Raw genomic sequence first — 26,425 nt, forward strand, 5'->3', positions numbered from 1 at the left:
TGTTCTGAGTTGTGACACTCAGCTATTGAAAGCAATCTTGGGATGGCGGCAAGAGCACGACAAGGAAAATGCTGCTTACGTAAACTTTGTCAAAGAGTGCCAGATGCCTATGCCAGTGCCTGCATTTTGGAACTCATTTGTGAACAGTTTCCACATCAGTACAACTTGGCAAAATGCCACCTTATCATTTCAGCGAACTCAGAGGATACTGAGAATGCCATTTCAGTGTACAAATGTTCACCCTACAAAGAATGTCAGCAGCAACTGCCACTGGATGCTGCATGCTAGCGTTTAACAGCTAGCAAGAATTACCTGTCTCAAGGTTAGCATTGAGTAAGCTCCTTTTTGGATGGTTTCGCAGCCATCCATCTTTACAGATCATGGTGTATGCGTGAGAGGTCACTGAGACCTTTGGTGCATATACCTATGCAGGAGTACGGAGAAGCAGAGGCTGCCATGCCCCCTTTTAGGCCACTGGGACAGAATCCAAAGGCTAGACTGAGTCCAGACATTTGGTGCCTCCACGGCTGTAGTTGTATTGTAGCAACCCCCCGCCACCCCCAGTTTGTTTTTTTTATTTAAGAATATACTCCCTCCCCTTCCCCTAACCATTTCTGACTTTCTCTCTGCCCTCTCTATCCCTTATAAGTGATTACAAGTAGTACTAGGTAAGCTAACATAAGTTCTTGTATGCTATTATTGTAATAAGCCCCTTTTTATATTATGTTCCTATTAGGTTTGTATTAATTTTTACTGTTTTATATTGAATTTATATGATTTAGACCTATGTCTGTAAAGTAATGTCAAGTAATGTCAAGTTTCCATTTTGTATGTCAAGCCTCCATCTTGTGTCCTCTGCCCAGGTGTAACCTATGACTCATGCCTAACAAGTCTCATGTAAATTGGTTCCTGAATGAATGGGGATAAATGAGGGTGCTTGAGAGACAATGGCAGTAGGTCTAAAAATAGCTTTTTCTGAATGACTGAACCATCAACTCAACAACCCAACCATCACCCTGCATTGACCCTCCCTGGCTCAAGATTTGGAAGACAAAGGCTGCTGCAGAAACCAGCCAAACCACCATTACTGACACCTGAAACTGCATGTCCTAGCCTGGACTGCACATGCTCAGTACACCAGGGGATGACTCTTGCCTGGGCATGCCCCTGCCACTAGGATCACAGAAGGTCTGTCCCTATGAAAGGGTGCAGTGAAGACGGCCGCAGTGGGATGCCCTATCTGGACCAGCACTATGCCACACCACCTATCCAATCAGAGGCCCTGCCAGCAACCCCCTCTGGACAACACCTTGCTGAAGAAGACCCCGACTAGCCACTGAGGATCAACTCAGCCCAGGATAGGTAGCTATCACCCACCTTCCTTCCTCAAGCAAAGGACCTGGACACTGTCCCTACACACCTTAGCTTTAATCCCTCCACCAAGCCCTTTTCTCTCCTGCTACCAGTGTGTGTGTGTGTGTGTGTGTGTGTGTGTAGGAACCAATAACTTCATGGGGCTGTGTCGTGTGTTGTCTGTTTAATAAACCTGTTATTTTGAAAGCTTTGAACCCTTGTCCTTGATTTCCCAGCTATCTCCCAGCTTTCTGCCTCTCTTTCCTGGCTGTCTTCTCCTTGCCACTGGGCTTTTCCCCTTGCTTCTACCCTGGCACCAGGTGACCCTGAGTAACCCCAGGGCACATTAACCCTAAGTAGCCCCAAGCCCCAGTGACCTCAAGTAACCCTGGGGCTGCTTGACTTTAAGTAATCCCAGCTCTCCTCCAGTCTGCTGGTTCTAATCCCAGCCCTGGCACTTTCACTCTCTTATTTTTCCCTCTTTCATCTCAACCCCCATCCATCTCCCTCCGTCCCCTTCTTCTGGAAATCTTTGACCCTTGATTCCCCCTCCCATAGTCACCAAGCACCCTAGGTACTCCAAGTGTGTACACACCACACCACCCAAGTTAGGAACTCACCTGTGTGTATGTGCTTGAATTGGTGATAGGTGTGCATGTGTGGGTAATCTTGGATGTGCATGTGTGCCTAGTGTGTGTGTACGCACCTAGTGTGTGTGCACACACCTAATTGATTTTTGTGTGTGTATATATGCAATTGTGTCACACCCTCCCTTCTAACAGCACAATTTTGAGATCCTGAGAGTTGGCCTGGCCCTACAGGACATCAGTATAAACATCCAGGAATTGAACCAAGGTCTCCTGTATGGCAGATAAAGATTCTACCACTGAACCACAGGGGACTCCAAACTCCTTTTTACAACTTCATTTAATAAAGTATAGTCATGGTATTAGTTACAATTCATGTTGTGTATAGCTATACTTTCTTAAGAAACTTCAATTTAGAATTTAATTAAATGCATCAATTAATGGCTTCCATGGGCTTAATCAGGTTAAAGCCACGGTTTCGGGCCATCTGCCAATCTGCAGGGAGGGGAGGGACTGCTGGGGCCCCTCGACCACTCAGAGGCGGGGGGGAGGGTGGGCACCACGCTAAGCCTGCAAATATGGCAGCCAGCCCTGTGATCTGTCTGCAAAATGAACCACCTGCCTTCTTGATTTGGGTAGATCTCTACCCATAAAAGGGCTAAATGTGAGACTAGAATTTGCCATGGCAGTTGATAAGTTTGCTTTTTTTTTGTCTACACAGAGTTGTAATAGGAGAAACAACTGGAAATACCAGCATACCAAGATTAGGGAAATTACCTGAAAGAGCTCAAAACATTTAAAATCAGGAACTGACTTGAAACGCTGGCTTTCTTTCCCTAAAGAAAGAATTCCATGGTGTGTGACAAGGGAGGAGGGAAGAGGTGTATGCATATCTACAGGAGTCAGCACATGTCTACAACCAGATCTTTTCTGCATGTTATAGGGGTGATCAGGATAACATAGCTGCCACAGATCTGGGTGAGCACCTCCTCTTTGGTCAGCTACCAAACAGCTGTGTTGGGTCCCAATCCACCAGGATCACTGTGCTTTAAGCTTCTAGAATGCTTGGGGTCTGTAGGCACACTAAAGTGGGAGACCTTCTATGTAGCACCCATCCTAACAGACAGACAGTCCACACTGCCTAGGATAGTGAAAGTGTATGGATTTTGGGAAAGAGCTCTACAAGACTGGTTAATTCAAATGGATGGCATTTATGCCTTACCAATTTTGATGGGTTAAATACCATCCACAACAATCTCTCACGCTGTAATCTTGATGAAGATGATGGCAAAAGTGTGGGCAAGGATCAGGGATCTTGAAACTAGGCAAGAATTCTTCTGCAGGACAATGAAAGGTGATGCAGCTATCTTTCATCGAATAGGCAGAAATTTCGGAGTAAAGCAATTTTTTTTGGATGAAATATTTGCTCAATAATTTGAAGATGTAACAGTTCAGTAGGTCAGATAAGATTCTTAGGCAATTCCTCCCTTTTGATTTTCTTTCTTGCTCTTCCAGTGATTTCGTATTGACCTTTACCTTCCCCTATTTTCTCCTCCCTTATGCAGTTCAAATGCATGCATGCTTATAGGTAGCACATTCTTTGAATAGAATACACCATTATATTTATTGTTTCCTTCTTAAAGGGTCAATTCAGGGTTGCACTGTAATTTAATACACACCTGAGAATTCTCACTTGTGAGTTCAAGTTGTTTACATAGATATTCAGGTTAGGTCAGCTTTTAACCTTTGGTTATATTTCAGCAGATTTGTATTAAGCTATTAAGTTTGAATGCTTTCAATATTTTGGTAATATTTTATACTGAATTATATATCTAATAATAATAGTTAAGCAATGCCAAGTAAATATCAGCACTATTAAATGTCTATCTCTTGATCTCTGTGGGTTACAGTGTGCTTTTAAAATTCGCCCTACGTGAAAGGGTATATTTATACATGTTCCTTTGGATGTGAGCTGTGGATGTAAACTACAATTTACTACTCTTTTGATAGGTCAGTTGTCACAGAATGTATGAAGAAGTCACTCTTCAGAACAATTGCAGTGTGAAAAGGAAAGCTCTACTTCCATTAGCTCTGAATAGGGAGCAGGCAGCGATGGAAGCTGGCCCTAAACCTTTACTTGAGTAAGGGACTAGGGGGAAATCCTACCTCCTGACTTACTATGTAAGCAGCTGTAGAAGGCATGGGAGACGTGACTTCTGCTAGAACACAGAAACTGAGACTCTGAGATTGGGCACAGGCCCAGATATATCCTAGGTGGATTAGCTTGCTCTACACTGCATTTGAGGATCACTCAAATCTAAAGGGGAGGAGAACCCTGATGACGACTGAAGGACTCACGGGAAGGGGACCCAATTGTTGATCAAAATGATTGTGACCGAACAGGAATAGTGATTGTTGTAGTGTCATAGCTATGATGGCCCAAGGAATACAGAAGAAACGAGATTTGTTTAGTAGTATTTTTTATTAGACCACCTATACAGTTGGGACAGATAAGCTTCTAGGCATGCAATGCACTTCTACACATCTATGAAAGAAGCAGCCTAAATACCAGGTAGAACAATTACTTTTGTTTAAACTCATAACATAAATGTAAATGATCATCTGAATAGGAAAAAAGGGCAGTAAACCTGTGGAGCAAAGAGAAGTTAACAATTATCCAAGTAAAGAATAGTTCACATACATAAACTTAATTAGGTAAACAAATAAAACCATTCAAAAGGTAAGAGGTTTTTAACTATATGTGGAATATGTGGTGGGATATGTCCTGCCACAGCTGATCCACTTTATTGGAGGAAACACACATGACATTGCCCCTTGTCCTACATCAGAAACCGGCCCAACAAGGGCCCAGAGGCAAAGGGCCTTGCCAAGAGATGTCCTACCTCTCTTGCTGCTCTGTGCACCTTTGTTGGGTCCAGTGCTGACCCATCTCTCTGGGTGAAGTCTGTGTCAGCACAGGTAATGGAAATGAGGTGTGGGGCAGAGCAAGAGGTTGGAATTTAGAAGCCATTCTGAGCAAAGGGCAGCCTTGCCACATAGATTGTGGGCTGTGGTAGTAGCTGAATGTGAGTCTCTTGTGCCTCACTGCAGAAAAAAAAAGGATTCCATCCCCTCACTTCTCCTCCCACATACTATTTCTAACTGTCTTTATTATGCTAGTCTTTCCTCCTTTCTGTTGTTTCTTTAACTTTCCAGTCTTTATTCCTCTTCCTTCTCACTCACCTCTGAGAGGTCCCTCTGCTGTCCCACTCTGTAGAAGCTTCTTGCAGAGCACTCCCTTACATTAGCTTATAGTGGAGATGCCCCAGTGCTTTTCTTAGGATTTAGCATGGTTGACTGTAAATATATTATATTTTAATTAATAATAAAAGACTATATATCTGTGAAAGCATAGTATTAAAAACAAACATTCTTACAGGTTTATGAATGTCTTTCTTATCTGTCCCAGGCAAGATTAATCTATTTGCTGAGACTTGCTTTGTTGTTTGCCTTTTGCAAATATTCTAATGAAGAAGTTTACTGGGATACAGACTTGCTGAAAGGACTGACTGTATGAATCATGGAGAACAGCTGAAGAAAATTTAAATTTGAATTTCTAAACATGAGATATTATCCCCAAAACTGATTGTATGGATTAGACTTATTCAGTCAGGGAACAAAAATATGGTTCTTCTGTCCAGTCAAAAGAGTTCCAGTTCATATGTTTTCAGTAAGTAAATATTAGCACTAATCAGAAAATGGCAGTTATTTTCTGTAGAAAAAAATGAAAAAGCAATGAAAATATTGGATTTTTTAAAATTCTGGTATACATTTTTTGGTTCTCTGACAACTAGAAAATTATATTTTTAAAATACAAAAAAATAGTTTTGAAGGAAAAATAATGGTTTATTGCTGTTTGAAAACTGATATTCTGGTAATATGGGGGAGGGAAGAGAGACTTTGAAACCTTACTGGTTTTCATGTTTTGGTTTTCAACTGAGAAAACATTTTTAAAATTCAAACAAATTTTTGAAGAATATTTTCACTAGAAGAAAAAAGTGCTGATGAGAATTTTCAATCAGCTAGACCACACAAAATAGGCTTACTAAAAGAATCTGTACATTGACCATTACTCATAGAGCTAGAAGTCACGGGAGACATGCAAAAAAAGGCCCAGGAGAAGTAGGCATGGTTGTCCTTTGTTTCTGTGTGAAAGTTTTAGGAAAGATTCAAGTTCTACTAAAGACTCAGAATTAGTCTCAGAAAAAAGCAAGTGCACGTGAAAAATATCCCAATTTTTTAGCAGACAATGTACAAACAGAAAGAGGTGAAATTTATCAGATAAGCTACTTATTATAAATGCTATTCTTACTCCCAACCTGAAAATTTTTACTCACAGAAACGGCTTTACCCATGCAGAATTCCACTGTTTAGCTTCCTTACTTAAAATGTTATTTACTAAGGGTTAGTCCCATCCCTGTCCACCAACAGTTCTTTACCAGACTTTTAAGTTTCTGCATGGAAAAGCTCAGTGAAAAGATCACAGAAAACATCACAACACTACAAAAGCTGAACATTAGTGGTTGTCTAGGTTAAGGTCAATAAAGAGGCAGGGAATAGAAGCTCCTATTTCAGCGCTTAGTACAATACCTGCTCTGTAGGTAAACAGGAGTCTTTAGTTTAACAGCAGTGTCAGACCCTTAACTTTGACATACACACATATTTAATTATTAAATTTAAAAGTAAAGACATTTCCTAAGAATAGCTTTCACAAAAGGAGTACACTAAGATTTCCTTTGCTTTTTTATTTAAATTAATAATGTGAAAGAGAAGGCTGAGGTAATCATTTCACTCAAATGAAGTAAAACAAAGGAACCTCTATTTCACTGATATACCAAAGGCTGTTCAGAGACCCCCACCAATTGTTCATCTCAAACTATTGAATCAAACCAAGCCAAAAATTACTCTAATCACGAACAGCTACATTGTGTTTGGTCCTTGTGTGGCGGATGTAGTTAGCTTTCCACCCACCACTAAATGGTTCCTGTGAAAGCCAGCCCCAAAGGGAGGCTCTGCTCCATCCCTAGACCCCCAGGGATGCCATCTACCTCAAAGGCAGTGAGAAGGATTAGGGCAGGGATGAGCAACCCCCAGCACGTGTGCAGAGCATGGCATGTGAGGCCATTTTGCTCAGCACGCCATGGCCAGCCCTGGCTCTGGGTAGCTGCCGCCAACAACGGAGCCTGGGCTGCTCCCAGCAGGGCTTACAGTGTCCCAGCTGCCTGCTGGGAGTAACCTGGGCTCACGGCTGGCAGCAGCTACCCAGAGCCAGGGCTGGCTGCAGCTGGGAGGCTCCAAACAGCTGTGCCGGGCTCCGGGCCCCGGCATCAACTCCGTACTGGCGTGTGCAGGTGCGCCTTGGAGCAGACAGTGGGGGAGGGGCCTGAGGCAGCACAGCCCCAGTCTCTCCCATGCTCCTGGCACAGAGCTGGTGACCAGGCTCCAGACCCTGGCGCAGCTGTTTGTAGCCAGCCTGAGCTCTGGGCAGCTGCAGCAAGCAGTGGGCAGGCTGCAAACAGCTGCGCTGGGCTCCACAGCTCCGGCATCAGTTCCATGCTGGCAGCGACTACGCACACACCTCAGGTCAGACAGCAGAGCAGCAAAGCCCACCCCAAAGTGCACATGCAGCTGCTGCCAGCACGTAGCTGATGCCAGAGCTGTGGAGCCTGGCGCAGCTGTTTGGAGCATCCTGGCTGCAGCTGGCCCCAGCTCTGGGTAGCTGCTGCCAGCTGGAAGCCTGGGTTGCTCCCAGTAGGCAGCTGGGACGCTGCAAGCCCTGCCGGGAGCTACCCAAAGGGTAGCTGCTGACAGCCATAAGCTACAAGTATGTCAGCAACAGGAGGAAAATTAGGGGAAGTGTGGGTCCTATACTAAATCAGGGAGGCAACCAAGTGACAGAGGATGCAGAAAAAGGCTGAAGTACTCAATGCCTTTTTCACCTCAGTCTTCACAAACAAGGTCAACTCCCAGACTACTGCACTGAGCAGGACAGTTTGGGGAGGAGGTGAGCAGCCAACAGTGGCAAAAGAACAGGTTAGGGATTATTTAGAAACACTGGATGTATACAAGTCCATGGGGCCTGATGAGATGCACCCAACGGTGCTGAGGAAGTTGGCCAATGTGATTGCACTGTCTATTATCTTTGAAAACTCATGGCAATTGAGAGAGGTCCCAGGTGACTGGAAAAGGGCAAATATAGTGCCCATCTTTATGGGGAAATATAGTGCCCTTCCCAAAAAAGGGAAGAAGGATCTAGGAAACTACAGACCAGTCAGTCTTACCTTAGTCCTTGGAAAAATCATGGAGCAGGTCCCCAAAGAATCTATTTGTAAGCACTTGGAGGAGGAGAAGAAAGTGATTAGGAACAGTCAGCATGGATTCACCAATGGCAAGTCATGCCTGACCAACCTGATTTCCCTCTATGATGAGATGACGGTCTCTGTGGATGCAGGAAAAGCACTGGAAATGATATAACTTGACTTTAGCAAGGCTTTTGATATGGTCTCCCACAACATTCTCACAACCAAACTAAGGAAGTACGGGTTGGATGAACTGTCTGTAAAGCGGACAGAAAATTGGCTGGATCAGTGGGCTGAGAGGGTAATGAATGACTTGATGCCTAGTTGTCAGCCAGTATCAAGTGGAGTGTCCCAGAGGCTGGTCATAGGGCTGATTTTGTTCAATATTTTCATCAACAGCCAGGAAGATGGGATGGAGGGCACTCTTAGCAAGTTTGCAGATGACAAGCTGGGGGGAGTAGTAGATACACTGGAGAGCAGGGCTGGGATTCAGAGAAACTTAAGAGAAATTGGAGGACAGAACCAAAAGAAATCTCATGAGGTTGAATAAGGACAAGTACAAAGTTCTCAAAGTAGGATGGAACAATCTCAGGCACCAGAACAGGCTTGGGATTGACTGGCTAAGCAGCAGCTCAGCAGAAAAGGATCTCAGGGTTATAGTGAATATGAGCCAACAGTGTGCTCTTGTTGTGAAGAAGGCTAACAGCATATAGGGCTGCATTATTAGGAGCATTGCCAGTAGATTGAGGGAAATGATTTCCCTCTATTCAGCACTGGTGAAGCCACATGTGGAGCACTGTGTCCAGTTCTGGGCCCCCCACTACAGAAAGGATATGGGCAAATTGGAGAGAGTCCAACAGAGGGTAACAAAAATGGTCAGGGGGCTGGGGCACATGGCTTATAAGAAGAGGCTGAGGGAATAAGGTTATTTAATCTGGAGAAAAGACTCAGGGGGAATTTAATAGCAGCCTTTAACTACCTGAAGGGTAGTTTGACAAAGGATGGAGCTAGACTGTTCTCAGTGGTGGCAGATGACAGAACAAGGAACAGTGGTCTCAAGTTGCAGCAAGGGAAGTTTAGGTTAGATATTAGGAAGAACTTTCTCACTAGGGAGGGTAGTAAAGCACTAAAACAGGCTACCCAGTGAGGTTGTGGAATCTCCATTCTTGAAGGATTTTAAGACCAGGCTAGACAAAGCCTTGGCTGGCATGATATAGTTGGGGACATTCCTACTTTGAGCAAGGGGTTGGACTAAATGACCTCCTGAGGTCCCTTCCAACCCTAATTTTCTATGATTCTATAACTCTCATAGTCTCTATAAAGAAATCATGGAGAACTTTATACAGCAAAAGTCTTGTTATCTGGCACCCATGGGAAATGGGGGGGGTGCTGGGTAACAAAATATGCCAGTTAGCTGAGAGGCCCCAACAGGCGTTTTTGCCTGTCTGAGCCACTACCTCTCCTGCCGCATCTGGGGCATCGCCACCCCTCCCACAGGCCCCACAGGTGGGCCCCGCGCAGGCTGCTATGCCCCGGGTCGTGGGGGCTCGGCGAAACTGGAAGTGCCATGGTGGGCACTCAGGGGTCACTCTGATTTTGCTTTTACCTTACAAGCCAGCGTGCCAGTTAATAGAGCATGCCAGCTTGTAAGTTGCCGGATAACACAGCTTTTACTGTATGTGCACAGACTTTAGAATTGGTTCTTCATTGTCCACATTACACAATGTAATACGAATACTGCACGTTAAGTAGTTTTCTTTGCTTACTATTTTGAATTTAGCATATTTCCCTGAATCCAAGATAATTCTGAATTTAGATGACGCTTCCCCTCCCCCCCCCCCCCCCCCCCGCTAATTAGATTCCATGCATGGAAAATGTATACATTTGTTATAAATGTATACATTTTCCCTGGCTGATGGGCCAAATCTGGCCCATGGAGCAATATCATCTGGTCCACAGGGCTCCCTATGGGTCAGAAAATTTGGCAGCGGGGAAGCAGTGCCAATTAATATAGCTACCCTCCCACATTGTGAAATTCCCAAGCCCTGTGAAGAGTTTGGACCCCTTGCCACTTGTGGAACTGTAACAGGCTGGGCCTCACCTACTATCCCCCTGGGGCCAGATCAGAGCTGGGTTGGCTCCTTCCCCATCTCTATGCAACCGAATGAGACCCCCACACCACACCTTCAGGCACCGGATCAGGACCACTGGCTGGATCTGGCCAACCGATTGATAGTGCACTGCCTATCTGGCCTGCTGGGCAAAAACGTTGCATGCCATTGATTTAATCTATGTGCACATACCTAATTGCCCGTTTCCTTTTAGACTTGAAGGACCTCCAGAGATTAGTGTGATCTTCCAAAAAAAAAAATACTGTTTGCTTAAAATACCAGAATAGAAAAGACAGCATTCAAGGTTTGCCTGGATGAAGACTGCAGAATTTGTCAGTACCAAAGACATAATCAAAGGATGAAATATAATTAACCTTTCTTATCAATTATTACTGTTAAAATATTAATTTACATTTCTAAAAAAAACGCAATAAAATTTGATTACTTCATTCCTGATATATATTCAAAAGAATATATCACATAAGGTATTAAAAAAACCACCAAGGATGACCCTGAACTAAGATTTTTTTTATCTGTTCTATTTGATATATTTTTTTCTTTAGTCCTTATACTTAAGTAAAAAAGAAACTATAAAAGAAACCCCACTGCTGTGTTTACTGAAATGTGAATTTATCAAAAGTGATTATTTAAAAGATAATTTATATACTAAGAGTTGAAACAGAGGCAATCTATTGTACTGTTTCATTAGATTTCCTTTAACTTCTCTTTTTATCTTCTGTTTCAGTATCGAGAACCTGGTTATTAAATTCAATTATAGGTTTCTCCCACACTATTACAGGATTCCCAGTTCTCATAACTCCCTACACCCTTATATTTGACTCCTGTTGTATCTAGACCTTTGCTCTACATTTATTCTAAGTGAATGAGACTGCAAAATGAGCTTGGCAGAAGTCTCTGTTAATCAGGGTTGCCAACTCTATTTGAATCTATTTTGGGAGGTTTCATCACATGACGTAATGACATTCATGACTGATCTACTGTACTGAGTAGACTACGTCAGGAAGGCATTACTACTACATTTTAAAAGCCTACTGGACTACTGTATAAATTGGATTTAACATTTAATATTTATTTTAATGAGTGTCCTATCATTTACCTCCTGGGTGACTCTCAGCAATCTCCTGGAGATTTAGATCTAATCCCTCGAGACTCCAGGGCAATCCTGGAGGGTTGGCAACCCTACTGTTAATGTAAAGAGCACAAATTAATTCATGCAGTTCATACAGGAAAGATGTATGTGGAACTAGAAAGCTATTTTTTATTATAATAATTTCACATTTATGCTCTTGAAGCTAGTGCTACATTTGGTAAAAGATACCGAGCTAGGATTTAGATTCTAAAGAATCCAACCCAAAGAAAGGTATTCAGGATTTGGCCATAATGTATTATCCCTTTCTAGGAAAAAATAGTTTTTCTCCTTTCTAATCTCTGTTCAGTATTGAGATTGCAAAGAGATTGCTCTGGGCTGGGTAGCCCTGCTCAGAGCACTCCTGGTGCCTGGAATCCTGGGGTGTTGTGCACAGGCAGGAATGCAAATATGTTTCAGGAGGACTGTAGGATGTCAGGTGACTGAGTATCTGGCAGCAAGGACTGGGGGGAACATAATCCCTGTACCTGCAGGGGTAAACCTAGCGGCTGAGTGACTGGGAACCTGCAGTAGGGCTAGAGCTGGAGTCTGAAAACCTGCAGTCCTGGTGTGGTGGATCCTGGGCCATAGAACCCAGCCAGATTAAAAGTTTGCCAACATAGAAAGGGCCTTAGTTCAGACAAAGACCTTCCCCCAAACCTGCATCTGCCTCTTGATGTTACATGAAACTATAACATCAAGTTGTGCCAGGCAAGATAACCATTGGAGGGTGGGGCGGAAGACCCAGAGTGTCTAGAAGAAGGGTAAAGAGAATGGAGCTAAGTGACAAACCAGACCGGGGCCTTGTCATGCCAGCACTGTACATGCAGCTACGGCAGTACACAGAGCCCCTGCCGCATGGGCAGTGCCAGCGGTGCACAGTCTCCCCCACTCTTCCATTCAGTAGTGGGAGATACAGTTGCAGCAGCCTGTGGAAGGCAGGCTGGCCTCTCATGGGCTGCATATACCAGCTGGACAACCCTGACCTTTATTACTGAAGTACTTGGAAGCCCCAACTTCACTGTGTTGGACTGTGCAATCATATAATGAAGATTGTCTAACATGAAACTGTTACACAGTGGGTAAAATCCTGGCCCCCTAAAGTCAACTGCAAAACTATTTTACAGTTAAGATTTCATAGAACATATATATAAATGGGATTTTTCTAAAGGAGCTTGAGGTAGTTAAGTGTATCAATCCCATTGAAAATTAATGGAATTAGACACCAAATCCTTTAGTCCTTAATAACCAACTATTAAGATGGTTATTTTTGATTATTTATCAAAAATAACCATCTTAATAGTTACAGTCCAATAACGATGATGATAATTATTATATTAAATACTTCAGTTGATAAAAAGTGTTCTAGGATGGATATATTAGCTAAGCATGGGCTCTTAATGCTAGATTATGCCAGTAAGGCTACTGTGATCCTTGGATATATTAATAGGGAAATGTGAGTACAAAAGTTATATTACCCTCTCTGGTACTAGTGTTGGCATTACAGAAATACTGTGTCCAGTTCTGGTGTCAATAATTCAAAAAAGATGTTGGTGAGTGTGAAGGATCTATATCAGAATCACAAGAATAGTTCAAGGACTGAAGCAACAACTTGCACTGAGAGAGACTCAAGAGGCTCAATCTATTTAATTTCAACAAAGAGAAGGTAAAGGAATGGCTTGATCCCCATCTGTAATTACGTTTTTTAACAGAAGTAACAGAGAACTCTTCAGCCTAGCAGATGAAAGTATTACATGATCCAACATGAGTGGAAGCTGAAACGTAAACCGGTTCAAACAAAGAGGATGGTCTTATGTAGAGTTCAGGTAATGGAGTGAAGAGCCGTGGTTCTCAACCTTCTTTGTACTGGGACCCATTTGTAAACATCACGACCAATCCTGACCCAGGAAATAGTTTTAGGAAACTGTCCCCGGCCCGGCCCTGCCCATGCCCCTCACTCTCAGCTTGCTGCCCCCAGACCCCAGCCTCCCAGGTGTGGGGTAGGGGGGCCTGCAAGGGAAAACCCCTGGTTTCCCACCTTTTCCCCTTTAAAGTTTATTTGCAGCCGTTTTACATATTCTTGCGATCCACTTTTGGGTCACAACCCACACCTTGAGAAACCCTGGCTTGGACAGGGACAATCCTGCATCAGGCAGGGGGGTGGACTCAGCAACTCCTGCAAGTCCCTTCTCTAGGATGATTTCCACGACCACCTTCTGAAGTCAGAGTAACTAACTAGCTGCACCAAAACCTCTGCCGGATACCATCGCAGGTCTACACCCCAGGAAATATCAACCTTACTACGACCAGCCTGAAGGGGGAGATGCAAGTAGTGTCTATATATCCTTTGCATCTTACACAGGGTGACAAGAGGGGAACAGACAAGCAGAGGAGATACAGGTACAGGAGATATATGGTACAGGTCTCTTTAACTCGGTCAGCACAGGACATTTGGCGCTCTGTTGGCCCAGGCAGGTCGCTACAGGGTTGCCTTTGGGACCCGGAGAAAGGCTTCAAGGTGCCGCCGCATCCCCGCCCTGTTCCCGCCCCTCCCTGGCGGGCCGACGACACGCGCCAGTTTGTAGCGACACAAGATGCCGCGCTCAGGCTGCCCGTCCGCAGCGCCCCGGGCACGGCCAAGGCGAGAGTGGGGCGCGGGGTGGATCAGGGCCCCTCACTTACAGACAAGACGCAACGAGGAAACAGGAGACCAACCTGCCCCACATTCCCGCCACAATAACGGGCACACCCGCCACGCTGCTATTTATACCACTCCTCCAGGGACACGTCCGGCGTTTGTGTTACGTCACTTCCAGGCGGCCCAAGATGGAGGCCGGGCCGAGCGAGCGAGACCCGTTCCTACGGCTCCGGCGCCACTTGCGGCAGGAGGTGGAGTCGGGCGCACTGCTGCAGCCCCCTCAGGACGGCGGCGGTGCGGCCGGTCGGTGTCCGGGCTGGGCAGGGCAGGGCAGGGCAGGGCTGGGCGGGGCGGGGCGGGGCGGGGAACGGGCGGGCTCGTGGGCCGGACTCGGCCGTACGACTCGCAGTGGCGCACGTCCAGACTTGCAGGGGGCTTCTTGCACCAGAAAAGCTGCTGTGTTATTCACACTCCAAACACAAACAGTGAAAGCTGAGAGCGGGCACTTTGAGAGGTGCCTTGCAGGGGAAACCCCCTCCAGGGTGTTGCTAGGCCTCCCCCAAGGCTGGGGATTTTGACTGGGCTCTGCCAGAGCTTCGGCTGGGACCGGAGCCGGACATTCGTGGCCGCAGGGTGTTGCACCGCTGCTCAAGGTTGCCACGTTTGGGGCCAGGCGGAATTTGACCCCGTGGTCAGTTTGGTACGGACAATGGGGGCTTTTGCCTTCCTCTGTAGCGGGGAGGAGGGGTGCCCGTCTACGCGGGCTCTCGTGAGCAGGTATTAACAACCTTTTATAGAAACAGGACAGTGGTTGCTGGGATATCCCTACTTTACCTCTGGCAGGTTAGGGTGTTGTGTTGTCAGGGCTGAGCATAGTCATAACATGATTGTACAAGATGGTTTGGATAGGGATGATGCTGCCTCAGGCAGGGACTGGATTAGATCACCTTTGGAGGTCCCTTCCGGCCCTACCTCTTTACAGTTTCTGTGAAAAAGATTGGTATTTGTTAACCTGGCACTGGTTCTCAATGCGAGTTGTGGAAGAAATACGAAGAAGAGAATTCGTTACTTTGAGGGCTACTTGCTGTTTAGAACCAGGAGCCTTGTGCTAAGAAAAGAGGTTTAAAATGTGAAACAGTTTATGAAATATTTGCACCAGTTCAGTTTCCCTCTTATTCTGGCCATGGTGGCTAATGTTAGTCAAGTCAGGCAGAAGCCAGGGCAGAGTGGCACCTGACTGACACAGGCACGAGCTTTTGTGGGCAATAAGTTACTTTTCAAAATACTCGTACTTCTCTGAGCCAGTTAATCTTTAAAGTGTCACTCTACCTTGCCATCTGCCTTATGTTGCCATATGTACAGTGCCAGAATATGTGTTCTAGGCTTGATGAGTTGAGCTTTCAACACCACATGTAAATGTACTGCTACCTTCAAAACAGCCTGTTCCTCCAGTTGATCTAGTGTTTATAGACACTTGGCTCTTCGCATGATGAGAATAGTAGAAAATGTTTACGTAAATTTCTACATAATCGTTCTTTTATGGTAGCCTGCTGTGCATACAGTTAGCATAACTAAATTTGGCATGTGACATTAAATCAGTTACCTGTAGGAACATGAATATGATCTATGGGTCAGTTTGCAAACACTGAAATGAATGAAAATGGAAGCAAAGAAATTAGCAAGTGGAACAGTCAGCTTTACCTTTCCCTCTGTGACATTTATAGCAAATTTAAATATGTTTTCTTAATAATGGGTTTGTAAGTGGTTAAATAAAATTTTCAGTAATGTACGCAGATGTTAATTTTCTGGAAAGATACACAGACAGAGTTTACGCCTATTGTTAATGCCTTCTGTTTTTATCAAAAGACACCTTGTTTATTTTTTATATTATTTCAGGAAATGAACAGAGCCTTTTAAGTGCTTAGTCTTTAATGCAGAATATCTTTTTATGTTGAATACATCAATCTCCCAAGAAAAATGAATTAAGAAGGATTAAGTGTTACATTTTGTTTGAAAATGACTCTGTCCAATGACATTATAAAAGTGTAATAATATTCTTTGTTTACAGAAGAATCTACAGCACTAGAGAAAAAAGAGAAGCCTCTTCCCAGACTTAACATTCACTCTGCATTCTGGATTTTAGCATCCATTGCTGTGACTTACTATTTTGAATTTTTTAAAACCGTTAAAGAGACCATTCAGGCAGATAGGTAAGGGAGCCTCTTACCATTGAAAGTTGTGTTCATGTCTTAAGTATCATTTAGAATATACATAAAGATTTAAAATAGCAGTTACAGTAAACCTCCATCCTTGAGGCTAAAATGTAAATTTTTCAAAATCTAAAGGAAAGGATTTCTTTACTTAATAAGACTCGCTAATCTCAATGGTAGTACATTATTTTCTGCACTACCAGGTTACCATATTCATTACACTTTGGAAATGCTGCATATCCAGTTTTGCAGCGTAAAAACTCTTATTGGCTGTTTCAGATCTGTTTACAGAAATTGACATGAGTTATCTTCTCAGCTAGGGACAGAAGTTATATGTAAACTGGTATAAATGATAGGAAAGTGGTTTAAATCTGTAACAGAACAGAAGTTCAGTGCACATCTAGTTTCAAAATGGCTGAACCCTGTTTAAGATAAACCTGAATGGATGTAGTATCAGACTGAACTGAACTGATTTAGGTTAAACTGGTCTATGGAACTTCTGTCCCACATCTCTTCCCAATTCAGGTCATGCCCCAGTCACCCAGCATCCTAAAATGAATTGGGAGTCACATACCAGTTTCCCTCACAGGACAGGTAGGCTAGCCTCAGCTGTGCTGTCTGCTGTGGTTGAGCTAGAGCCGGCCCCTCCCTATGGCTGTCACAGAGAGAAAACAACAATGCCTATGCTTCCGAGCTGGGTCTTGCCTGCGCCTGTCAACCTGGCATGGCAACAGGGGGAGGAGAGGTGGAGAACACAGCCCCTGGCTCTGGTCTCCAAGGGGTGCCCGTCTCTCCCCTGTTCTTCCCTTCCAGGGTCAGGCTGGCACACACCACTGACCTGCTGTGGGGAGGGGGAAAGGAGTCTCTTCCCGCCCCTTTTCCCCCCAACTTTCTTGGCTGGCCCCTGAGGCTGGCATCTGCCTGTGTGGGGGGAGCTCCGATCTCTGTGGTTTCCCCTGACCAGCCCAGGACCTTCCTCAGCTCTGGTCTACCTAGCTGCAGGGTGACTCCCCACCCCCATAGCTGGGTCAGCATAAATCACTGACATGCAGGGGGGAGAAGGGAATGAAGCCCCCCCCCCCATCCCAGTCTTGGCTCCCTGAGCTGGGGTCTAATATAGAAAGAAGGATTGGGCCCTGCTGCCCAGAACAAGCCCCTGGGGCTGCCTGGTGTGTCTTGCTGGCTGCCACTGGTTCTGGGCTCCAGCAGGATGTGCCAGGCAACCCAGGGGCCTTGTGCCAGGCAGTGGGGATGGGAGCTGTCCACAGAGGACAGGATTGAGCCCCACTACCTGGCACAAGTCTCTGGGGCTGCCTGGCACATCTTTCTGGCTGCTGTTGCTGCTGGGCTCCAGCAGAACATGCTGGGAGGCCCAGGGTCTTGTGTTGAGCAGCGGGACCCAATCCTGTGCTGTTTGGCACGCTCCTGACCCCACCACCTGGCACATACCTTCTGGGCTACCTGGCGTATCCTGCTGAAGCCCAGCACCAGTGACAACTGGCAAAATGTGCTGGGCAACTCTGGGAGTTTGTGCCAGGCGTTAGAAGCAGGTGCGTTCTATAGAGGACAGAATTAGGCCCCGCCACCTAATGCAAGATTCCTGGCACATCTTGCCGGCTGCCGCTGGTGCTGGGTTCTGGTGGGACACATCGGGTGTTCTGTGAGGTTTGCAGTACATGGCAAATGGAAGAGCTAAGTGATGCAGGATTGGACCCTGCTGCCTGGTGCGAGCACCCGGGCCACCCAGTGTGTTCTGGCAGAGCCCAATACCATCAAGCAGTCAGACATGCTGGACAACCGCAGGGGCTTGTGCTCAGCAGCGGGACCCAATCCTTTTTATGGAGCTGGCTAGGCAGGCAAGGAGTAGAGGCTGAGACTGGGATGGGGAGCTTTGTTCTCCCCTGCGTGTCAGTGACTCGCACCTGCCTGGTCATGTACGGGGGAGGAGTGCTCTTTTACCCCCGCAGGGGCAGGCTGGGAGGTATGTTCTAGCACCCCCAACTTCCTGGTCTGGGTCAGTGCAGGTCTCCACTTGCCTTTCCAAAATGAAAATTAAACATCCGTTCAATTTGTTATTGCTTTAGTTCATGCAGCTTGGAGAAACCTGCAATGATTGAATAGATTCCACCTTCAGCTTTTTGGCTTCTAGTTTTAAGATCAACAAAAAAGGAATTGCATGTAAACACTGAAGAATAATACCTGGACTTGGTATAATCCAACAAATTTAAAAATATATATTTTCATGGCTTTTCATGTCGCTACTGCTTTACAGAACAGATGTGTTTGTAGGTATTGAGTTGCATTTATTGACTCAAAACTTCCATTGGTTTCACAGACATAAAAATCTCCAATATGTAAGTGTTCGCCAGGGCCTCCCGCAAATGCTGAAGCCAAACTTTACGATGGTTGGGGTAATCCAGTTGACTTCAGTGGAAATACTTTCATCAGTTAAGCATGTTCCTATATGTTTGCACTGTTGAGATTAAACTGGAAGAGAGACTTGAGTTTGGCTGAAGTACTATGCTGTTAGGGTTATTTCATTATTAAATTTTTGGATGTCTGAAATTAAACAAGGGAGAATAACAAGGTGGGCAGCAGTAACAGATTAAGTGATCTGTTGAAGTTATTTTTCTGCCCTATTCTATGATTTCATGTCTAGGTTATCAGTTCTTCGGACTCTGTCACAGTGAAGAAATCTGGAAAGCTGCTTTCTTTAAAAATAGATATACGTAGGCAGAGATTATTGAACAAGCTTTATTACTGTACTAACTTCTTTATTTTGCATATAAAAGTTTTATTTAAAAAAACCTGTTATTGGTTACAAGAACCAGTGGCTACATTTTTTTAACTTGTCTTAAAACAAAGATTGGAGTTTTTAATATAAAGCTAATCTAAAGAAATGTAATGTGCAAGGAAGATTTTAAGTCACTTAATTTTTTTTTTAATCATAAATTCTTACCTAGTTTTCCTTAATCTTGCGGATATGTAACAGTTATCCTACCAAGTAAGAACATGTATATAATTTTATTTTTTTTAATTCAGAATGTTTTCCCTTTCACAATAACATTTAAAGCCACATCTCAGCAATTTCCTTTATGTAAAAAAGCTTCAGCAAATAGCTTCCCAGGACTGATGAGTTGTTCCAGGTGTTTGCTGCAGCTGTTTTGTCAAAGGATGCCCCCTGTAGCTGTGTTCCATCTGAGTGAAGTGACACCCTTTGAAGTTAAGACACAGTAGCCACTCAAGCAACTTGTTCTTAAATCAGCAACTTGCTGGGAAATAAGTGAGCTGTAAGCCAGCCCTTTATGAAAAAATCGGGTTTTTATTGTACTGTCATTTTGATTGAATTAGTAAAGAGCTGTAGATTGAAGTTTGGTTGGATCTAATTTATATTTATTTATTTGCAGTTGGTCATTTGTCATTGGTAGCTGTTTGTTGGCTGCAAGTTTATCTCTTGCTTTTTACTGCATATTATATCTTGAATGGTACTGTAGAATTGAAGACTACGATGCCAAATATCCAGTATTGATACCTGTCACAACTGCAACTTTTATTGCAGCAGCAATTTGGTAAGTTATGATTTTGCAGAAAGACGAAAAAAAATTCAAGACCTAAATAGATTTTTATCAATGCTCCAGGCTCTCAAATTTAGTACCTAATGGATATTTAATTTAAAAAATCACTCCGTGTTTTTGTGCATCTTCTAATGTGGATCACATTATTAATATAGTCCTACAGAGCTCACTTTTTTAATATTCATGAGTTTAGATTCTGCCACCTCCACCATGCTTTTTTTCTGCCACCATGCTTTTTTTAGTAATACCATCTTGTACAGCAGTGGTTCTCAACCAGGGTGCTGCAGTACCCTAGAGATCCTTTCAGAGGTGCTGTGGTGCTGGTGCCTGCTAGTGCTGCCATGGCTAGGGAAAACTGCCCTGTGCATCTCTGTTTCCAGCTGATGTGGTGTGGGGCAGTGGTTATTTACCTTTTTAGACTCTAGGCATGCCTCTGTCTTGTAAAATTGAGCAGCATCTCATTTTAAAAACTTACTTATTACAGTGCATATCTCCTTATAAAGGGGCCAGGCAGAGACAGGGGTGGCAGGAGGAGGAGTAGCTGGGCAGGGATGAGCTCTTGCTTATCTTTTGGTAAGGGAAGGAGGCAGGAGGAAAGCAACTGGGCAGGGAGCTGCAACACCTTAGTTGAGAATCACTGAATTAAGGAGAGGGCGCTGTGCTTTGACACCATAGATTCAATGTATTTGTTATATAAAGTATGACTTTATATAACAAACATTTGTTATATACATACATTTATTTATACATTTATATAATAAACATTTGTTTTATTGGAGGTGATTTTTTTTGCTCTATCTGCTTTAGTTTACTGATGTGTAATTAATAAAATGACTTTTTATATTTGTCCTTCAGGTAACAAAGATTATTTCATTGCATAGAGAAAAATATTTATTTTAGTAAGGCTTTTATTTGAGTCATTTTTAAATTCTATTGATATAACAATATCGGACTATGGAAACAAAACTGAAGTTTCTTGTTCTTGTTAACAGTTTCAACATTGCATTATGGCCCGTTTGGTCATTTCTCACCCCTGTGTTGCTGTTCACTCAATTTATGGGAGTTGTGATGCTTATATCACTCCTGGGTTAGGTCCATTAAGGTAACAGACTCTTTCTAATATTTGTGTGCACCTATAAACCTGTATTGTGAATTATAGGAATTGTTTTATTTGTCAAATACCTTATGCTGTAATAAGAATGAAAAAGAAATAGATCTTGGTTTTAAATCCTTTTGGAAAATGCAGCTCATGCTATAATTTCTTCTTTCCTTCACACAAATTTCAGGAGAGAAACAATACAGTTGAGCCAGGGTTGAAATTAATAGCAGGTATGCTGATATTGTTGGTGTGCATATGTTGGATCTTGGGACGTTGTTTCTTGTGCTTAGCATGGTATGGGAAAAAATAAAAGTAACAGACTGGGAGAGGAGTAAGTGGCTAGGCAAGGAGACTGGTCACTGAATGAGTAGGAGTGGAAGGCAGGTGAGTGGATGCTGTTTTTCTAGCCTGGGTAAAAGAGGAGCTGCATGAAAGGGTGTGAAGTTTAGTGGAAGAATTTGGGACTTGAAGCAGGAATAACAAAGCATCCTCTGTAAAATAATGCAGCAAGGTGTGTTATCAGCCTCTGAATTAAATGTAAAATATGGCACTAAAATGGCACTGCAAATTTTAATGTAGTTTTGACAGGTATGGAGAAAACAAGTAGTCTTGTTTAAAACGCTAAGTACGTGAGTATGTTTGGAGAAAAATGTGAACCAAAAGTTACTCTGACCAGTGAACCCTAAATATGGCATTGAAGGACTAATTGCACAGAGTATTGCAGTACTTGTTTTCTCTCAAACTTCCAATCTGGTATCTCATATCTAATGATGAGAAACTTTGTTTCTTCCTCTTTCCCACAAACTTATGGAATATTGACATTTTATGTAAGACAAGATAATTATGCATTTTCTGCTACTTGGGGGGCAGAAGTTTTGTCATTTCATCCTCCACCAAAATGGTGTTCTGGACTGTGAATAGTAGGGACCATTGAGGATGGGCATGGGTCTTGGGGAATCTTGACCAAATGATTGCCAAGTACTCTAGACCAGGATTAATGATGAAGGCAGCGTGTCCTGGAACAGGGGGAAAAGGAAACAACCATTACTACCCATTATTGTTGTCTCTTTCCCCTTTAGTTGTATGCAGAGCATTCCATTCCTTGACCTCATCTTGCCTTTTAAACCAACTCATTTCCTGGCCTGCATTCTGTTGTCTCAGAAACTGCCCAGCATTATAAGAAGTCTCAGATTTTTCCTATAAGGCAGCCAGCCCTCTTTCCATAGTTGAAACAGCTTTCAACCAGAAGCTTCCCACTGACAGATTTGAGAAATCCTCTTCCAGTAGTTATTCTGTTCTCTTACCTGACTGCCAGAATCTACTACCTAAAGTTGTGATCCTGTGAAAATAAATAACTAAAGAAGTTATCTTATTAACTGCCTTGTGCTTAAGGCATCTGGATTATCCAAGGAGACCTTCCCTTTCAGAAGAGCTGGTTGGTTGATTAGCTGACTATCAAGAAAGTGTAGAAGGCTTGCAGACAAGGTTCCTTGGGTGAATTTGATATCCTTTATTAGACCAACCCAAATGGTTGGAGGGACTAAACATAGACATTGGATTTTTGATACATTACAATCTGCCTGACAACTGACTCCCCAGCCCAGCCCCTGGCTTGTTTACTTTTCATTCCATCCAGAAAGAGCGCACACCAACTGCTGAAGCTTCCTTAGCCTGACGAAGGGTTTTTGAACACGAAAGCTTGCTTAATAACTATTCTCCAACCATTTGGGTTGGTCTAATAAAAGATATCAAATTCACCCAAGGAACCTTGTCTGCCTATGTCCTTAGACCAACACAGCTACAGCCTAAACCCCTGCAACACAGAAGGCCCCTGCAACACAGAAGGCTTGCATATACTCATTCTGTTCTACTCTAAAACAGATGGCAAACCCTCACACGGAGCGCATCAGTCTTCACCATGCGCCTTTTAGTAACACACTTGTCTTGCAAGATCTATAGTTCTAATGACACAAAATGCTGAGTATTTTTATTCCTCTTTACAACAGCAAGCTGAAATCAGTTCTTTCTTTTTTTCTGAATTTGTAGGTGTCAAGAAGTCTGCCTCTACAAGGAAGTAACTAACTTGGTTCAACTTTAACAGCTGTAGGTTCTTTGTGGACTTTGACTTGCAACATTCTATTTCAAACTTCTTTAAGATTCTATTTTGCATTTGCAAAATGTGAATCAATTCAGAATTCATGCCTGATCCATCCATGCCTAGCTGCCTTGCAACCAAATATTGCAGGGGGAACTGGTATGCAGGTAGTGGTGCATTCTCACAAATTGGATGATTGGTAATATTTGTTACTTTAATTTTAGATATTGTACTTAATAACTCAGTTGTAAAAGTAATCTTGTGATGAATGGTAATTCTGAACCCTTTTAAACATTTAAATGTAAGGAGGTGAGTTTGGCTGAACTTCAGTATAGTTTCTCTTCCTGTATATCTGCTAAATTATTGATATGTGGAATCTGATAAACCATTGATTCTGAAGTAGTAATATAAACTTACAATATTCCATATGTTAAAATGCATTAAAAGAAAGGTTCTAAACTGTTACCTAATAATTTACTGGGCCTACTTTAATTTCTGATGAAATCATGAGCTATAGCTGAGGTTCCTGGATCTGAGAGGGGCCTCCAGAGTAGTTTGAAGTTTGATGTACTGATAACTGGAATAAATTGGCTCAAAAGAGTGAGTGTCATCAGAAAATCATGCTGTGCTCTCATAATTCTTCATGACCAAATGTAGTGACTCCATGACCAGCTTCTGCCAGCACTGTGACAAAAGCAAGTGGCAGCAGAAAGTTCAGTTTAAAAATTGATATGCGTTCATATTTCCCCAATAAAAGCTTAGCATACTGCTTCTTGGAAAAACATCTTTATTTAAAAAAAAACATATGCAACTTATTCTGGGATCTTTGCTTTTTGGATATAAGTAATGGAAAACTATATTGTACTCTGATATTAAACATTACCAGTTAGTTCATTTTGTGTATGGAAATGAAAGCTTCTTGTTGCTGTCCCCCCCCCCCCCAGCTTTTTTTTGCTCTTAATAATAGAGAGGAACATTTCAGTATTTTCTAATGGAAAAACTGCACAGTGTTTAGTCACCAGGCTGTCGGGTAAAGAGCTCTGGGCCAGATCCAAAACCAAGAGACTTAAGTGCCTTAAGCAGGACTTGGGCATCTAAAGTCTGCCTCACTCCAAAAGTAAACGGGGGAGGAGGGAGAGCCTGCTTTAGCAGCTGCCAAACCTTGAAATAACCTGTAATTCAATAGGTACCTCTCTGCTCAATCTGAAAACTCTCTAGCCACACATGGCTTTGCTTCTGCATATGCCCCATGACCAAAATGGTATACAATATAGTGGTTAGAATATGGTTTTGGAAAGTGGCAGGTATGGATATAAATCCCCTCAAATTAGAGGGAATTTAACTGACATAATCTGTTACTAGATGAGTGCTCTAACTACTACACTGTTGTATACAAGATGTTCACAATTGTTTAAAAAGTGACCAACAGCTGCAAAACAGCTTTATTCTACCTTTCATAATATATAGCATAAGGAGCTTCACCACCAGTCTCTGTGATTTGGGATTCTGCTCTGCACTGGGCACCAAAAACTAAGTTTTTGCAGTTGTTGGTAAGTCTTTTTTGGCCTCCAATCTAAAATACCACCAAAACTAGTCATTTTAAAACTTTGTCAACAAGTGTAGAAGAGTCTCAATAGAGGATGCTGAATCAGTTTATCTGGATGCATAAACAACTCCATTTATGAGGTCATTATTAGCGGTAGATCCACAATACATGTAATGCTTGGCAAATATCTATATGGATGAAACTGATATGCATAAAGGAAACAGACTGTATAGATATATAGACTATGCATTAAGCTAATAAAGTAAATGTTAGTCAAGCTGTCAACTTAATTTTACTTTTTAGATTCAAGTAAAATGTTTATTCTCACAAAATCTTACAAGGGAGAATTTTCATACATACATTTTCACTTTCTTTTAACAGCTACCACAATACCATGTTCATATCTATGTAAATTCAAAATAAATGTTGTTTATCCTGATATTTCAAATGTATTATTCAAATGTATTATTGTTCAGGGATAATAGTTCTTGCCATTGTACACATTAACCAGATAAATGTTTACGTTACTTTAAATTGTTTTTAATTATTTTCTGATTTGGCATTACTATTTGGTACCTGCTTAATTTTCCAAAGCTTTTTTGACTGAATATTTTTAATAAAGTTTCTTTATATACAGAAATGATGGATTAATGTAGAATTGATGGATTCATTTTCAGTTAATTGAATTATTATTAAACATTTATTCTAACCAGCATCCCCTGGGCTCCCCTTCATAGGTGTAAGTCCATAAACTAATTCTTACTGAATGGATGCAACTTTAAGCAGCCTCATTCACACTGTGTGATTTTTTTTTTTTTGATTTTTTTTTTTCTTTTTTCATTTCTTCTATCAGTGACAGCAAAGCATAGCCACATTCTTGAATTTACTGAAGAAAGTAGTGAAAAAACTAGTTACAACCATGTTGTCTTATGATGTTTTCCTGGAAGGTCCTCACAGATTTCTCCATATTGATTTTATTTGCACTTTTATTTTTTTTCAAGTCTATCTGTTTCCCATCCCCTTCTCACCTTGGTAGTGAGGGAGAAAATGGCCACATAGGAGTTTGTTTTTTCTACAGAAATCAGCTGTATTAAAATGGGTTTTAAGCCCATCTGGTACCATAGGCTGGATAAGGATCTCTGGAGTGGTCTGTAGGCAGGACCAGTACCAACCCCCTATGCAGTTCATGTGGTGCCAAGCTCAGCCCAGCCTAGCCTAGCACAGGGCTTAATATGTATTCAGCACACAAGGCTGGCATGGCATGGTGTGTTCTGCTTGCAATGTGTGGACTGCACCATCCCTACAGGCAGCACAGCGGGGTGAGGGGTGCACTCAGTGAGGGGCACTGCACGCAGCCCAAGCCTGGACCCCCTGTGCCATGTATACTATAGTAACCATATGATCTGGCTTCTATACTGTACTATATGGCTGCTATACTACTCGGGCTCTCCTGGTAAAACAATAAGCATGTCCACTTTTTGTTATGCTATATGAGATTCAGGGTAGAGAAAGCCAGAGTCAAAGTGAGGCAAGCTTGCAGCCTAGTAGACAGGTGCAGAGAGCAGAGGGTTATGGCTCTTCAGTATGCAGCATTATCCACGGTGTCCCAGTTCTGTGCACCCATAGGATGTGCCCTCACTCTGAGGGCTTGGCTGAAGATTAACTGATACAATAGTGAGCCACTCCCATTCCCCTCTTCTGTGTC

At 43.0% G+C, this 26,425-nt stretch overlaps 1 protein-coding gene across 3 annotated transcripts; it reads left to right on the forward strand.

Moving 5' to 3' along the window:
• The first annotated feature begins 14,350 nt into the window (after positions 1-14,350).
• Positions 14,351-25,360, forward strand: TMEM128 (transmembrane protein 128). Of its 3 annotated transcripts, XR_009459711.1 has the most exons (6): positions 14,351-14,498; positions 16,264-16,405; positions 19,813-19,974; positions 20,973-21,082; positions 21,267-21,309; positions 23,126-25,360. XR_009459711.1 is itself a non-coding variant. In XM_014607721.3 (5 exons), the coding sequence occupies exons 1-4, from the start codon at positions 14,384-14,386 to the stop codon at positions 21,070-21,072; spliced, it is 516 nt and encodes a 171-aa protein (XP_014463207.1). In that variant the 5' UTR covers positions 14,351-14,383; the 3' UTR covers positions 21,073-21,082; positions 23,126-25,360. The 3 variants fall into 3 exon arrangements, 2 of the variants coding, with proteins under 2 accessions (XP_014463207.1, XP_006277465.1); XM_014607721.3 differs by lacking the exon at positions 21,267-21,309 and having other exon boundaries at positions 16,267-16,405; XM_006277403.4 differs by lacking the exon at positions 21,267-21,309 and having other exon boundaries at positions 14,352-14,498.
• Positions 25,361-26,425: the final 1,065 nt, after the last annotated feature.

This window comes from Alligator mississippiensis, chromosome 2 (assembly GCF_030867095.1).
Source record: "Alligator mississippiensis isolate rAllMis1 chromosome 2, rAllMis1, whole genome shotgun sequence".
NCBI classification, from domain to species: domain Eukaryota; kingdom Metazoa; phylum Chordata; order Crocodylia; family Alligatoridae; genus Alligator; species Alligator mississippiensis.